Here is a 16,921-nt window from a genome sequence, read left to right as displayed (position 1 = left end):
TCTACACAGCAAGTTCTAGGACTGCTAGAAGTATAAACGCCCTGTCTGAGACAAAACAAACACACACACACAAAAAGAAAACCCATTCATCTATACTCTGTTAAAAACCCCAAACCCTGGCCAGCAAGCCTATTCAAGGGTAAAGGTACTTGCTGATGGTAAAGGGGCCCCTGTCCAAGTCTGACCTTGAGTTCGGTCCTAGGGAATCTACACAATAGGAAGAACCTAGTATCTCAACTTGTTCTCTGACCTCCACATATTAAAAGAATAAAATAAATTAAAAAGAGCTCACCTTTGCTCTGAGGAGGGTTTTGGCTCCTATCCCTTAGGATGTTGATTTCATAGACAGCACCATACTGCTCAAAAAGCTCCCTCAAGTCTTTTTCAGACCAGGTCCTTGGAACCTGGCCCACAAACATCTTGATAGCATCAAGATCTGGTTGGTCTGGGTGGTCCAGGGTGCCGTTCATTTTCTTTGAGCTGCATGAGATAAAGTGAGAGGTTATTTATATTGCATACCCAGAGGGTTTTTTTCTTCCTCTCTAAAGACTTCAACAACTTTTTGAAGCATAGAAGAAAATCTACTTCATTCACTACTCCTACTTAACTTACCTGAATTGCCCTTTCTACTAGATACCAAACTAAATTTACCACTGTGATTAAGACACACCGACAGTGTCACATGTATTTTCTCATACCAAAGTTCTCAGAACCTATAAAGTAAAGCTCCCAAAGATTAATCAGTTTATTGTTGTTTTTATTTTGTTTGGTTTTTCAAGGCAGGGTTTCTCTGTGTAGCCCTCAATGTCTTAAAACTCACTCTGTAGATCAGGCTGGTCTTGAACTCAGAGATCCAATTCCCTGTGCCTCCCAAGTGCTGATATTAAAGATGTATACCATCACACCTGGCCGTACATCGAATTTTATAATATCTGAATACAACTGAATAAATCTTTTAAAACTGTGTTTATTATTTGTGTGTGTTACGGGTAACAGATGCTCTGTGGAGTCAGTTCTACCCTTCCTCCTTTATGTGGGTTCTGGAAATTGAATTTTTGTTGCCAGACTTGTGGGAAAGTATTTTATCTTCTAAGTCATCTCATCAACCTAAAAAGAATTTTTAAAATGTCTGTATAGTAACAAAGAATTAATAATTACAGGTAAGATTCAGAACTTTTTAACATATTTCAAGACAGTCTCCTTTAAGCAGATGTTAGAACAATGCATTAATTTCCCAAATCCAAACTAAGAATTCACCAGAATGATAGCTTTGAAAGCTAGGCATAAAACGTATATATGTGATGTTTGTAAGTTAGCTCTACCTCTTATTAAACTTCCAAACTGACTACAATGGAAATTGCTGCCATCTTAGGGTTTTTTTTTTCTCAATTATGTAACTAGTACTTACTGTTTCTCTGAAACCCTGCACTGGATTTTCCACCAACTACAGCCATTTCAAATACAACTTCTTCCAGTCCTATGACAGCAAACACTCTTACTTGAATAACTTTATTCCTACCCTGCAAATTGTCCACAACTTTAGGGCACTCTTGCACCATAAGTGTTTCTTCAGAAGTAACATCCATTTCCCAGTCTTTCCCACTATTTCAAAATCTTACATTTAAAATTTAACATCTCAACCTAACAATTTAAATTCTCAAAAACTACCAAGTAATGTTGAATTTATGAAAGCCATTTAACCTTGACGCCTTAATTTATACATCCTTTTAAAATAAATGCTCATATAGGGCATTTCTCATATCACTTTTGCTGAATCCAGCATTAAGCAGTTATCAGGTGTAATGTTAAGCTTATAATTCTAGCATTTGAGATGCCTCAAGTTCAAGGCCAATCTGGGCTACACATAAAGATCCTATCATTAAAAACAACAACAAAATCAAAATGATATACAGCCAACAGTTGCCCCTGACTTATGGTTCTCTACAACTCTCCATTTTAATTACTAAGGCCATAATTAGTAAGTACTAAATTTCCATCTCTATTACATGGGCAAATTCTTCCATCATCCTGTGGCTCTAAATAATCTTCCCAAGAACTTACTGATCTTTATCTTGTTTATCCTTTTTCCTTTTTGCATTTTGAGACAGGCTGGCCACGAACTCAGATACCCACCTGCCTCTTGCTGCTGTTAAAGCAGAGGACTACCTCACGCAGCTCCTTTGTAAAGGCAGTGTTGGGAATGAACTCAGGTCTCAGGCAACCACTGAGTTGTATCCATAGCCTTTCTGCTCATTTCTTTAGCCACACCTGGTTCATAGTTGTGTGAAATGAAGAAATTTCTTGCTAATGGTTCCAAGAAATTCTTTTTCTTTTAATTGTTTTTATGTATGTGGGCATGTGGTGTCTGCATGTATGTCTGTCTGTATACCACATGTGTGCCTGTGGCCTGCAGGAGCTAGAAAAGGACATCAGAGTTCCTAAAACTGAAATTACAGACAGTTGTGAGTTGCATGTGGATATTGATAATTGTACCCCATGTCCTCTGGAAAGCAGCCAGTGCTCTTAACCACTGAGCCCTTAAAACCCTCTTATTTAAGCAATTAATCTCACCAAAATGAGTGTTATACACAGGACTCAAAACTATGAGCACAGCTATTATACCCAGGTGTAGTAGAACACACTTATAATTCACTTGAGAACTGAAGAGCTTTGGCTACACAGAAAATTGAAGCCAGCTGTAGATATATGAGAACGTGTTTCAAAACAACGACAAAGGATAGCTACCATTTCCTATGATTATACAGTTGCCAAAGGATCAAGCTATTAAAAGAGATTTTGGAAGCAAACAGGGGGGTAACTCAGTGGTAAAGTGTAAACACAAGGACAGAGTTTGGATATTCAGCACCCACAGACAAACCCTGGCACACCAACACTGGGAAAAGACACAAGATCCTACTCTGCAGGCTTGCCTGGCTAGCCAGTCTAGCCTCATTAGCAAAGTAGAGGTTCAGTGAGACCCCGTCTCAAAATAATAATAATAATAATAATAATAATAATAATAATAATGATAGACGACGATGATGATAGCAACCAGGAATGGAGGTCCAATCCTAATTCCAGTACTTCAGAGACAGAGGTCATCATGGTCTACAAAGCAAGTTGCTAGTCAGTCAGGGCTATACAGCAAGACCTCGTCTCAATAAATTAATTGAATAATAACAAATATGAAGTGGAATGTGATACAAAAGCTACCACTGTTCTCCATGTATCTGTACCTATATATCACACACGTGTTGAAATACCCATCTTGGAATATGCTGTTTTATTGGTTTTGCTTTTACACTGTTGTAGTTACCAGCATTGGCTGTTCTTCCAGAGGACCTGAGTTCAATTCCCAGGACCCACATGGCAGCTCACAGCTGTCTGTAAGACCAGTTTCAGAGGATCTAAAACATGCAGAGCAACAATGCACATAAAGAGATCTTTCTAAAGGCACCATTAACTAGTGAAACAATGGTGTCACTTTTTACAGCATGACCTTAACAACGTTATTAGTTTTAGTAGCATTTTATTAAGATGTTGCTGATGTTTCATTATATTTTTCTCTATTACTGAGATTAACCGAACCCCAGTGGTTCTCGGGATATGTCTGAATAATAAGCTGACAGCTCTTTCTGCAGAGGAAGAGGTTTGTTCATTTATAATTCAACAGAAACTCTGCAACTATACATGCTTGTCCTTCCTTCTACATGTGCACATCATTTCTAACTTTATTTTATCACCTATAAAACGTGAAGCAAAAACACAGATATTATTGACAAATTATAACCTATCTAAAACCAGTGGAAACTCAGGATCCTAGACAAATCTTTTTCTCTCATCTCATCCTCTTTTGGGGGGAGGGTAAGGGGATACTGGGAGGATTAAGCCCAGGGCTTTGTACAGACTAAGCAAGTACGCTGTCACTAGACTATATGCCTCCCTCCACCCTCTTTTTTGAGACAGTCTCGGTAAGCTGCTCAGGATAGCCCTGAACTTACTCTGTAGAGCAGTAGTTCTCAACCTGTGGGTTGTAACCCTTTGAGGGGAGGAGTGTTAAATGACCCTTTCACGGTGACCTAAAACCACTGGAACACACAGATTTATGACTCATAACAGTATCAAAATTTACAGCTATAAAAGCAGCAGCAATAACTTAACAGTTGGGGGTTAGCACAGCACGAGGAACTGTGTTAAAGGTTAGACTCCCTTAGTGCCTCAGACTATGGCCCTTTATTTACCACCAGGACCAGCTTCAAATCCTTTAAAAACTTTGAAGCCCACCCACTGTGTGAACCAACCTTTGCCTTTTTATATACCAACTCTGTGTCCGTAAGAATTATCTAGGTCAGTGCTATGTGAACCAAGGCCCAAAGACCAGAGTCTTGAAAATTCTCACAGAAACTGAAATTAAGCAATTATGAATTAAAACTGATAATGACAAATACAAAATAAGCTTACATCTCATATTTACTTATTTTAACACTCCCCCTCCCCTGGCAAGGGGTTTCTCTGTGTAGCCCTGGTTGTCTTGGAACTCACAAAGATCCTCTTGCCTTTGCTTCCCAAGTGCTGGGCCCACTGATTGGCCACATTTAATTTTTTATAAGGAAATACTTTTTTCTGAATTTTACCATGAAGTAAACAATGAGGTAGTACACCAGTTTGAAAAGCACTACTTAGATGGTTCACTTTTCAAACAAAGTCAACATGCTGTAAACATCATAAGCTATAATCATTCACTAACTCATTCCTGCTTCCAATATTTACTGGGCACTTATATAACACACTATTGGACATGGTATACATTGGTAAATTCAAAAGCATTGTATAATGAATAAAACAACTGTACATATTTTAAAATGCCAAAATAAAACCCATAATTTTGTGTGCTAATTTGAAAAAAAGTTTCTTTTTTATATATATAAATTAAGAATTTTCTGTTTCACATGTATGGGCGATCCAGGAAGACAACTGATATAAGTGCTGGGAACTGAACTTGAGTCTCTAGAAGAGAGGCAAATTAACTACTGAGCCATTTCTCTTAGCCCTAACTGGATTTAAAGAGAAAGAGGAGAGAGAGGGAGGAAGGGAGGGAGGGAGGGAGGGAGGGAGGAGAGAGAGAGAGAGAGAGAGAGAGAGAGAGAGAGAGAGAGAGAGAGAGAGAGAGAGAGAGAGAGACAGAGACTGGGGGGAGGGGAAGAAAGGTGGGCGTGACCACTCAATGATATGGCTCTTTGGATAAAGGCCCTTGTTGCTAAGCCAGACAGCCTGTTTGCTCCTCAAGGTGCACATAGTGGAGGAGAGAACCACCCTAACAAGTTGTCCTGTGACAAGCATGGAGTGCACACACCTCTAACCCTAGCAGGCAATAGGGGAAAGCAGAAACAGACAAGTCTATACTGGATTTTAGGCTAGCCAGAGGTACACGGAGATCCTCTCTACAAGCTGTTAATTAATTTTATTAAATATCATTTTTAAAAGGAGGTTGGTGAGATGTGATGGCTCAGTAGGTAAAAGCAAGAGCTACCAATCCAAGTTCAAACCCCGAACCCATGTATTAGGAGTGAACCAACTCCCACAACACACATTCCTACACATACATGCATTAAGGCATTAAAATTTTTTTTTTTTTTTTAAACACTGGGGGTGGGGTGGTAAAGGCACTTGCTGTCCAGTCAGGGCACTCAAGTTCAATCCCTGGAATCTACATGTAGAACATTCACTCCAAATTAATTTCTTTAAATTGTCCTTTGACCTACACACAATACTAAATAAAATCTGAGAGAAGCAACCACATAAACATATATATTCAAATAAGTAGTTTCTAACTTCCTCAAATGTTATTGATGTAAAGGGATGAGCAATAGGAGTCTTCCCTTCTTAGTACATGTGCTTTCATGATGCATACTGTCCTTAAGAAAGTAATCACTGCACTAAAAAATTTAATTAAATAAATTACCTGAGGGTCAAAGTGAAGTTCAGTATTCTCATAGTATTCCTAAGGCACTGGGTATGGCCCCTAACACCATGGGGGGGGGGGGGAGGTGTAGGTTTATGTGAAGGTGATACATGATAGGACAGTAAGAGAAGTAGGCAAAGAAAGAGGCCAGAGGAGGCGGTAGATGAAGACTCTGGGGGCAACATAAAAGCCAATGTGCATGTTTCTCTCAGCACATCTCTAGCTTGATGAGGTCATTATCTAAGGGTTTCTATGGGTCTTTTCTGGATGGGCAGTTTATATCTTTGTCGCTTATTGTGTAGAGGGTTTGTGGATTGAGAATTTAACATATAAACCTGTTTGATAAGTTAATGAATGTGAGTCATGTTTTTACCTGGCTGTGGAGAATGTGAGCAAAGTTCTTGGCTGGTAAGGAAGCAGCTGGGGCAAGCAGTTTCAGTGTGATGGCCTGTGGCTCTGCACTAAGGTGGCTCCCTCGGAGTGAGAGAGTAGTGCCAATAACAACAGAACTTTTTACTATTACTGCAACAGGAAGGAAGGAAGGAGGGCAGGAAGGAGGTAAGGAAATTTTCCCTGTAGATTAATATCTCCAGATAAAATATTCATTCATTTAGCATGCTAAAAAACCAGGATTCAATCCCTAGCATGACTTAAAAAAAAAAAAAAAAAAGGTATGAAGACCCGAGTTCAGATTCCCATACTCATGTAAAGAGCTGGGTACAGTGGAACACTTCTATGACCCAAACACTGGGGAACAGACAGAGCTCATTGGTCAGTCAGTCTAGCTAAAATAGTGAGCTTCAGAATCAGCAAGAGACTCTCTTTCAAAGAATAAGGTTGAGAGAGGAAGACACCTTGACATCAATCTCTGGCTTCCACATGCACCCAAACAGGTTTTGCACAGCCAAGTACAATCCTGTGTGGATGTGTGCACATACACATACATACATCCCTCAATAATTTTCAAGAGTTTTCATTACTTTGTCACTCACCTGTCACTAGTAGTTGATTTCCCATTGCTCATTATAACAAATACAAAAAATTCCAGATACCCATTCATTTACCATTTTAGCAAACACAAATTTACAATATGTTCTAAAGTTAGCTACCTCCCAGTCTCAAGCCCCCAGCATATTCTACACTATGGAAAAGGGTGAAAGAGAATACATGTAAATATAATTGGTCAGAAAAAGGAGGCTGTGTTACTGACCACATATTTTTCTTGTGAGAACAAGACAGAAAATGTGTATGATGTATGGAAGTAATTTTAATTTGGATAAAGGGAAACTTGTCATTAGATACTAAAAAAAGGTTTCCAGTTCAATAACCTGTAACAGCATAGCTGATAATATAATTTTGAAGTCCTTTTCCCTTAAGTTTGGAGAAAATGTCAAGGTTTTAATCTTATATGATCTCCCTCTAGTTGTCCCACCTCAAAAACCAAACCAAACCAACCAACCAAAACAAAACAAAACCAAAACCAAAACCAAACCAAAACCTCATTCTCTTATTATGGTGTCAGAATATCAACACCTCCATTAGATGGTTCTATAAAAGACTGAGCAACAATCTGCCTTGGAGAATAATACTAAACAAGTGGAAACTACACTCAACAAATTATTTAGCAAATATAAGAATTCTGTGTTCCTTGGTATGGTGGCTAAGCACACCTTCAATCCCAGCACTACTGAAGCAGGAGGCAGACAGACCTCTGTGAGTTCAAGGCTACCTTATGAGATACTGTAATCCCCCCCCCAAAAAACCCCAAAAGTGAAAGATGTGCCTAGTGATATAACTTGACTTGAAAAAGGGGTGTGGGTCAGGGGTTAGGAGAAATGATATGTGGCATGCAGGACTGAATACCCAGGAGTGATGAAGGACAGAGAACAGAAGATCATTAGAAAGAAAGAGAAAATGCACTTGGGAGTTAAAGAAATGATTAAGAGTTGGGTTGGAAAGACTCAGAAGATGGATTTTCTGTGATGCACTAAGAGCTTAGATTTTAGTTCATTATCTTTTCTTCCCTTCCTTTTAAACAAAATAGTCACACATACAGCTCAGGCAGGCCTTGAACTCCCTATGTTGCTGAGAATGATTCTGAACTCCCATTTCTCTCTCTCTCTAGCTTCTAGCTTCCAACTGCTAGGATTATAGATACATACTAACATTCTTTGCTGTTCTAAGTCTCAATCAATTAAGAAAATGATCAGATTTAAAAAACAAAAAACAAACAAGCTGGCAAGCCAGCTGGGACTGTTCACAACTGTAATCCCAGGACAGGGCAAGTAAAGATAAATGCATCACGAATTTAAGGACAACCTGGGCTATATAGATGTCAGTCTCAAAAATAGAAACGAAATGAGTCAGGCATGGTAGTACAAGCCTTTAATGACAACACTCCTGAGGCAGAGACAAGCAGGTAGGTGGGTACCTGTGAGTTCAAGGCTAGCCTTGTCTACACAGTGAGTTCCAGGTCAACTAGGGCTACAAAGTAGGCCTTGCACACCCCAGTTCCAATGTGTGCATGTATGCATACATATATTTAAAGAAATAAAATGGGGTGGGGAGAGAATATGGAAACGATGGAATTCTAAAGTTGTTCTCATTTTCATCTTTAAATCATGATTGACTAGGGTGAGGAGCTTATTGAACTCTAGGTGAGGAAGAAAAACTATGAGTCATAGATATAAACGATTTGGGAAATTATTTTTCTGTAAGGAAGCCATCAACGATATCCAATAGACAGGTTTAGAATCAAGCTAAGGGACTGAGGGTATTTAAGAACGTAGAGTCCTGAGACACACAGAAGCAAAGAAAGAAGACTAATCTGTGAGAGCCAGCCTTAGAGAACTCCTGTCTTATCTGAAGTGTAAGCAAATGAAAAACAGAGCTACCAGAAGATTAGAAGAGCAGAGACTCGAACAGAAGGACAGGAAGCAGCCTGGGTTCCTTGAAGCTTTTGGGACTCTTTCATCACTTCTATGTTGTGTAAAAAAAAAAAAAAAAAAACTTGAAAAATGATATTACTGATCAATCACATTCCTAGACAAAATAATTTTAGTCACAAAGTTTTGACTTAACCTTTGGTTAAAAAGCATTGCTTCAGTGAAGAATTCAAGAGGTGGTAAGCATGTATCATTTTCAAGAATTCTTTATTCTGGGGCTGAGAATATGGGTCAGAGGTACCATTTTGCCTAGCTTGCACAAGAAAGGTCCTGGGTTTAATTTCCAACAACAATCCCTCTGTCTCTCTCACACACACCCTTCTTCATAAATTCTATTCTATCATAGTGTATCATTTATATAGAAGCGGGATCTAATGACACAGAAGTATCATCTCACTGATACCTGGTCTAGCTACCCCCTCAAAAAAAAAAAAAAAAAAAAAGAGTATTAGGTTTAACTCAACATCATTTATGCTCAGCAACCAAGTCATGACCTCTCTCAACTGAGTTCCTCATAAAGCTTTGGTGAAGATGGGCCACAAAAACAGATGCAAATTATTTTAGATATAAAACATGGCAACTGGCCAATTCAAAATACCCACAGTAACTCCATTTATTTCAAACTTCAATGTACATTTAAAAACTATACACTACACTTAAAATACAGCCTCAAACCTTACTTTAACATAAAATTTAAACTGGACTTTAAATTCCCAGTGATGTTCATTCAATGGTTCTGTCAGAGTTCATAGAGAGAATCATGGGTTAGTTCAACCTTTTTTTAAAAAGACTTTTATTTACTTTATGTATGTGAGCACACTGTCACTGTCTTCAGACACACCAGGACAGGGCATCAGATCTCATCACAGATGGTTGTGAGCCACCACGTGGTTGCTGGGAATTAAACTCAGGACAAGCAGTCAGTGCTCTTAACCACTGAGTCATCTCTCCACCTTAGTTCAACCTCTTAAATGATTATAAAGAAAAAAAAAAAAAAAAAAAAGGCAAAAAACTGGGCTGAGGTTAGTAGCTCGGTTGGTAGAGTGCTTGGAAACCTCAAGTATGATCCCCAGCATAAACTTTGCATAAGCTTGAAGTAGAAGCAAATGACAGTCATATCAATTAAGAGGCCAGCCTGAAATACATGAGACCCTATACGAAGAAAACAGGGAAGGAAAAAGGCTGTATGGCTGAGTGAGCTCAGAATATTTGTCTGCTCAGTAAGCTAATTGTTAGCACAAAAAGAAAAGGCCAAAGGAGGGAGCAGGAGAATACTAGGAGGATCAACAAGAAGCAGCAGCAAAGCACAGTAAGAAACTGCTAGAACAAAGATAATCCGAGCCACAAACTCCAATTTTAATCATTATTATATATTTTGAGATAAGGGCACACTTTATGAGCTAAATCTTGATAGTAACACTGTAAATCATCCTTTTAACTATTGCTAAAAATAACATTTGGTAGTTAAGTACTGTCATTTAACAAAGCACATTTAAATTACTATTTGGAGGACTATAGAGAAGACATACAAATCATTTTAAAAGCAATATGGCTAACTTCAAGACTCAAAAACTACCTCACAAAATATTTGCTATTATTCACACCTGTCCTGTGTGATTTGAACAGCAGGCCTAACTTCAAAGAATCACACCTAGGGAATGTTCTCCCACTTAACATTCTTGGTTTTCAATAAAGGTGCATTTACTTGATGTCTCAAGGAATTTTGAACTTGTTAAAGTGGATAAAACCAAAAATGCTGATTAAAATTACAAATAACACAGAACTGAGGTTTAATGAAAAAATGGAGGCTGTAAATGAGACTCTACAAAGCCCAGAACTAAGGTTTTCTATTGCCCCAACTCAGGGTCAGGTTAACAATTTGGCAAGCTAGCAAGATCTTCCATTTCTATAACAATGTATTTGAGCACAATTTATTTGAGCAAACTGCCACTCAAAAGTGATATAATTTTGTTTTTCTGATTTTTTTAATGATGAGGATAATCTGATTATTATTAAAATTACATGCTGAATTATATTTTCAATTAGCAAGATAGGAGAAAATTAAGGTTCAGAATTATACTTCACAATATACTGTATCTATGCAAAATACACTGTATGTAATACTAAGTATTATCATACATAACTAGAGTTTTCTCTGTGACAAGAGCTTAAGAATATTATAGTTAGAAACTAGTGGGGAATGGTGGCACATGTATATAAACACAGTACCTCAGCAGCTGTGGCAGAGGATCATGAGGCCAATTAAGCTATATAGAGAGACCCTACCTCAAAAAATAACTGGGTCTGAAGATGACAGAGTGTTTGTCTAATATACACAAAGCTCCGGGTTCTATGCCTGGCTAAACTGAGCTTTGTAGCCCATGCCTGCAATCTCAGCACCCAGGAAGAAGGATCAGGAGTTCAAGGACATCTTCAGCTACAGAGGGAGTTCCAGACCAGCCTGGGTTACACAAGACCCTGTCTCAAAAAACAAAACAAAACAAAACAAACAAAAAAAAAAAAGGAAATAAAAAACAGTGAGTAACAAAATACTTAATTCCCAAAGGATTATTTAACTCTTGCATACCCATTCAAAGCAGTAAAGCCAGTTAAAAAACCACCTTGGAATCTGTCATATGAGTAAACACTCTACAGTTTGAAGAGATGGGAGCCAGTACACTTAAACTAATGTTGCTAGTTATATATCAAGTGTACCCTCATGCAAAGAACATAGTTTCATCCTGGAGGCAATTAGCAGTTATAATTAGACTAAGTAATTAAGAAAATTAAGCGTAGGCTTTCTAGAAGTCTCTTTTAAGGAACCTGTTTCACCAAATAATAATAACAGCCCAGTTCCCTCTGCTTATGATAAAAATTAGACAACAAAAATACTTACACAGGACTGGAATTCAAAGAGCAATGATCCACCATCATTTCTGGAAGGAAATCCAACTTAAACGCAGCCATCACCTCACTCCCCTTCAGAAGCCAATGACAATAACTTGCTGCACTTGTCTGATCCACAAATACACACAGCTTTAGCTTCCTGGGCCCCACAAAAAACACAAAGTGGAAATGGAGCTCAGGGAAACCAGCAGTAAGTGCCACAGAAAGAGGCAAGTCTGGGGAAGGGGCAGGGAAAGGGAGCACTGGACTAAAATGGGGGTGCGACCATGTGAAGGGAGGCTCAGCTCAGCACACAATGAAAGTGCTGATGCACCAGGCTTGTTTTGTGAGATTTTCCCTGGCGAAGCAGTACTAAATGCACTGTCAGATAAATAGTGTGTCAGATTCATGAAGATAGTGTAGCTAACAAAGCAGAAGAAACACAAACTTGTTTCACATCATCCAAAATCCTCCCTATAAATCAGTATTTAAGGTCCCACAGAGCTAAAACTACCTGAAGGAAAAAGCAAATAGGCAAAATGAAACAATAACAACAATAACAAAAAGTAACCAACCAAGAAAATCCACTTCACCTCATGTGGTGAAAATGCTTTTGAAGAGCTAGATGTTGGCCTTGGGTGTAAACTTAAGTCTTCATTTGCTGAAGATAGCAATAAACAGGATCCAAATTAACCCCGTCACAAAAGAAGGAACAGTAAGACTAAGAGAAGCAGGCTAGAAGAAAGCTGTTGGAAGAACTGGCCATCAAAACCCTGCTATTTCTGCTAGACTGGCCAAATTCTTTTTAATAGTACTGAGGGTGAAGTGATAAATCAGTCGCTTATTAGACAAGCCTTTTAAAAAACCCATGGTTTAGTATCACTCATTAGGTGGACACAGGCAAAATATGCTTACTTCTGACTCTTTACTAGAAATTAAAAGGAACAGTAATATTATATTATAATAATAATATTCTACCACCCCACCCCCACCATGTAGCCCTGGCTGTCCTGGAACTTGCTCCATAAACTAGCCTGGCTTCAGACTCAGAGATCTACCTGCCTCTGCCTTGAAAGTACAGGGATTAAACATGTGCCCCACTAATGTCAGCATTTATTGGCCTTTCTGATGAAATTTAAAAAACAAAAACAAAAAAAACAAAAACAAAAGCCAGTAGTGGTCATTAAAAACAAAAACAAAACAACAACAAAAACTCCTGTCTATTAGGGACACAAATTCAAACCACAGGGAAAGAGAGCACAATGTTAGCCAACTCTTTATTCCTTCACCTCCTTAAGGCTTAGGGGCTATAACAGTTCAGTGGCAGACTTACCTAGCATGTGTATATAACAACATGGCCGTAATCCCTAATGCCAAAAAGTACAAACACTGATGCTGAAACTAAGACAGATGAAAGCAAGTATAAGATTCCAATGAGTGAGCTGTTGCACTGGATATACTTAGCAACCGAGCAGATGTGTGCTCCCTTCTCAATTTAGCTCCATATCCCCCTCAACAACAAATGGTGGCATTTCAATATTTAGGCAATGATTCTAAAACTTAGCTCTGAGGGCCCTCAAATTTCATAGGCTTCCTACCATTTTTATCATTGGGGTTGTCTTACTGCAAAGATCCCACTTCACCCAAGCTCAGCTCATAACACAGGAAGCTTTGAAGAATGCTATATTCTTCTTATAAAAGAAGTAAAATGAAGTGGGGGCTGGTACTACATGCCTGTAATCCTAGCACTTGGAAGGTAAAGGCAGTTGAAAGTGAGCCTCTGCTGCATAGCAAATTCAAGGACAGCTAGGAATGACAGGAGGTGCTATCTCAAACAAACTATAGATAATAGTTTAAGATATGCGAACTCTTAAACCAGAGAAGGAAGGATAACATATTAGGTAGTTCTAGTCTGTAACAATGGCTGACATCTATCTACACCTGACCCAGGAAAGTTAGAGCTAGCTTTCTCTCCAAAATTTTAACAGAGAATGGTTTTTATACTTTGTCAAAGGTTTCTAAAGATCAACTTTGCAGATGAAAGTAGCAAAAGCATGTTTCCAATCCTACTAAAAGGAGAAGATACACAAATGCCCACTGACAAGAGTTCACAAAGGCTAGTTCCCCAACCCTGTAGATGGCAGGTCCCAACCCTAGCTGGGTCAGCTTAACTAACTGGCAGGTCTGGGATCATACTGGAGCTGGTATCATTCCCCATCCTAAAGTTATACGGCCCAAGAAATAACTTGTGACTCAAAGATCAAATTAAGACTTTTTAATTTAATTAATTTAAAGAAAATCGAGTTTCAAGGAATCCTGGTTGTTGTTATATTATATTTCTATAATTCATTAAAAACACACAGCCTGATCTACAAAGCTTGTTCTAGAACAGTTAACATTATACAGAGAAATCCTATCTCAAATGAAAGCAAAAAAAAAAAAAAAAAACTAAACTAAACTAAAAAATTCTATATGTTACTTTAATTAGAATCACACACATTATCCATCAAGGAAAAGAGTGCTTAAACATGGAGATGTGACCGACCTCTAGCACAGACCAATTTCTAAAAGGATATATATTCCTTATTACACTTTCATTAAACCTTGGGCTAAAAAACACTTGATTTTTAACCTCCCAGACAGAATTTTTATTTAAAAGAATTACTGAAAGCTGTTTAAAGTTTTTAAAGAAAGCAAGGAGTGGAGGCCCTACAATTTCTGTGCTTATTACACTGCTATTAAAATCCATCTTATGATTTACAAAGCACTGCTGCTTCAAAAACCTCTAATAAAAAAATGTTGCTTTACGGTGAAGAGTGTCTCTCTTTTAGGGAGGTCCCAAGAGTTAGCTCAGTATAATTAAATTCAATAAATTTGTGGGAAAAGAGAAATAATTTTTAATTAATTTAGTTTTTCAAGATTTATAACACTCAGCAACAGTAAAAATTATGAATGTAAAATAGATATTAAGGAAATTAATAACTAAAAAAGTCAGTTGTTCACAGAAATAACCCTTAATTTAGAAAACAATTTTTGCTTACATACACTCCAGTTAGAGACAAGGGGCAGAAGCGCTTAACTCGGTGTGCTTGTAGAGGGCTAGCCTCTGTCTTTTTATTCTGGATATATCTTGTTTCCTTTTGTTGTTTTTAGGACAGGGTTTCTCTGTAACAGAGGCTGTCCTAAAATTCACTGTAGATCAGGCTTGCTTTCAACTCACAAATGAACTGCCATTGCTTTCCTAGTGCTGGGATTAAAGGTATGCATTACCAAGCTTGGCTTATTTTCTTATTTGTTTGTCTGTTTTCCTTAAATATTTTAACCCGCTCTTTCTTTGTTTGAGACAGGCTTCTCTTATCCCTGGATACTAAAACTCACTCTGCAGACTAGGCTGCCTTTGCCTCCAGAGTGTTGTTGGGACCACCATGCTCAGGTTTCTAGCTCTTTTGTTTTTCAAGACAAGAGTTTCACTGTGTTGTCCTGGTTGGGCTCAAACTCACAGCGATCCGCATGCCTCTGGATTGCTAGGATTAAATGCAAGCACCAACAACACTAGGCTTCTAAGTTGTTTGAATTTTTTTTAAAGATTTATTTATTTTATGTATGTGAGTACACTGTTGCTGTCTTCACACACACCAGAAGAGGACATTGGCTCTCATTACAGATAACTGTGAGCTACCATGTGGTTGCTGGGAATTGAATTCAGGACCTCGCTGAACTGTGTTCAGCCCTTCTAGCTACATCCATCCATCCATCCATCTATATTTTTTAAAAGACAACAGTCCAAAGCCTGATTCTGACATGGCTGGGACAAGCAGCATTTGATATAACATCAGAAGCAGGCAAATTTTTGAGTTCAAGCCCAGCCTGGTCTATAAATCGAGTTCCAGAACAACCAGAGCTGTTACACCCTGTCTTGGAGCGAGGGTTTGGGGGTAGGGCATAAAAATCATTAAGCATGAAAAAATACAAATGAGAAAAGCAGACTCTAGAGAATAGCACGCCCTGTGTTTGAAATATCTGAATGAATAAAGTTAGCATTAAAATAGAAAACTAGATTAGTAGAGAAAATTATAGGAGTAAAATCCATTACTGAGGAAAAAAACACCTAACAGACAAGTCCAAATAGCTGTCTTAATTGACATAAATAGGATAAGCTTGCTCCAATAATCTATTTTTAAAAGAGCATTAACATGAAGTTTGGTTAAATAAAAGCAGAAGAGAGTATGGACTGACACTGAATTCTAAGAAGAAAACCTACATCATTAAAACCACAACTTATATATAAGGAAAGCTAAAAATGAAAGTATTTATAAAGTACCCACAGGCTCAGACCACTGAGTGAATTGTGCCTATCTGTCGTTCCCCTGCCTGCTGATCATTAGGTGACAAGAGAAATACAGAAAAGGAGCAACTGATGTCCACTTCAAAGTAATCAATGAAGAGCTTAAACTTTTAACTTAAAACATTCAGACTGGAAAGAGAACCCTGAGACTTAAAGAGACTGAAGATTAGTTTCCAGAATTCCTGCCTGATAGCTCTCAATTGCCTGTAACTGTAGAGCCAGGGAATCCAATGCCCTCTTCTGATCTGAGTACATGTATGCACGTATAATCTTTGTTCTTAATTGAGTATTTAACAGAATTAGTGACTTTCCTAGAACTTCCAACCCAGTACCCTGCATGTGTAAAATACACTAACTGAATTGGTAATTACCTCTGTAGCACTTTATCTTTTTTATTTTGCAAAATTATGAAAGAATTATTGTTTGTTTTTGGCGCATGGTTTTGTTGTTGTTGCAAAAATGTGAAAGAATTACTTTAGACCAAAAGGCCTGATGTTTTTTGTTTGTTTTTAAGATTTATTTTTATTTATGAGTACACTGCAGCTGTCCTCAGACACACCAGAAGAGGGCATCGAATCCCATTCTAGAGGGTTGTGAGCCACTGTGTGGTTGCTGGGAATCAACTTGGGACCTCTGGAAGAGCAGCCAGTGCTCTCAACTGCTAAGCCATCTCTCCAGCCCCTTTCAGGAGTTAAAATAGTGAAATTCTGCAGGGGAGTGTGTATTAAGTGAAAAGAAATACATTTTTAAAATTGCCTCAAATCTAAAATAATGAATGAAGAA

At 38.1% G+C, this 16,921-nt stretch overlaps 1 protein-coding gene across 8 annotated transcripts in view; it reads right to left on the bottom strand.

Moving 5' to 3' along the window:
• CELF1 (CUGBP Elav-like family member 1) overlaps window positions 1–16,921 on the bottom strand; it is a 70,029-nt gene that overhangs the window by 18,940 nt on the left and 34,168 nt on the right. For 5 of the 8 annotated variants that reach the window (XM_080931358.1, XM_080931357.1, XM_080931359.1 and 2 more), the window contains exons 2-3: window positions 11,804–11,953; window positions 293–480 (exon numbers count right to left, since the gene is read on the bottom strand). In XM_080931358.1, the coding sequence (XP_080787484.1) occupies window positions 293–480; window positions 11,804–11,874 (259 nt within the window). In that variant the 5' untranslated portion in view covers window positions 11,875–11,953. The remainder of the gene's footprint in view (window positions 1–292; window positions 481–11,803; window positions 11,954–16,921) is intronic. The other 3 variants (XM_080931363.1, XM_080931364.1, XM_080931362.1) reach the window with 1 other exon arrangement.

This window comes from Micromys minutus, assembly GCF_963924665.1.
Source record: "Micromys minutus genome assembly, chromosome: 17".
Taxonomy (NCBI): domain Eukaryota; kingdom Metazoa; phylum Chordata; class Mammalia; order Rodentia; family Muridae; genus Micromys; species Micromys minutus.
The sequence above is the reverse complement of the archived record's forward strand: the minus strand, read 5'-3'. Positions and strand labels throughout refer to the sequence as shown.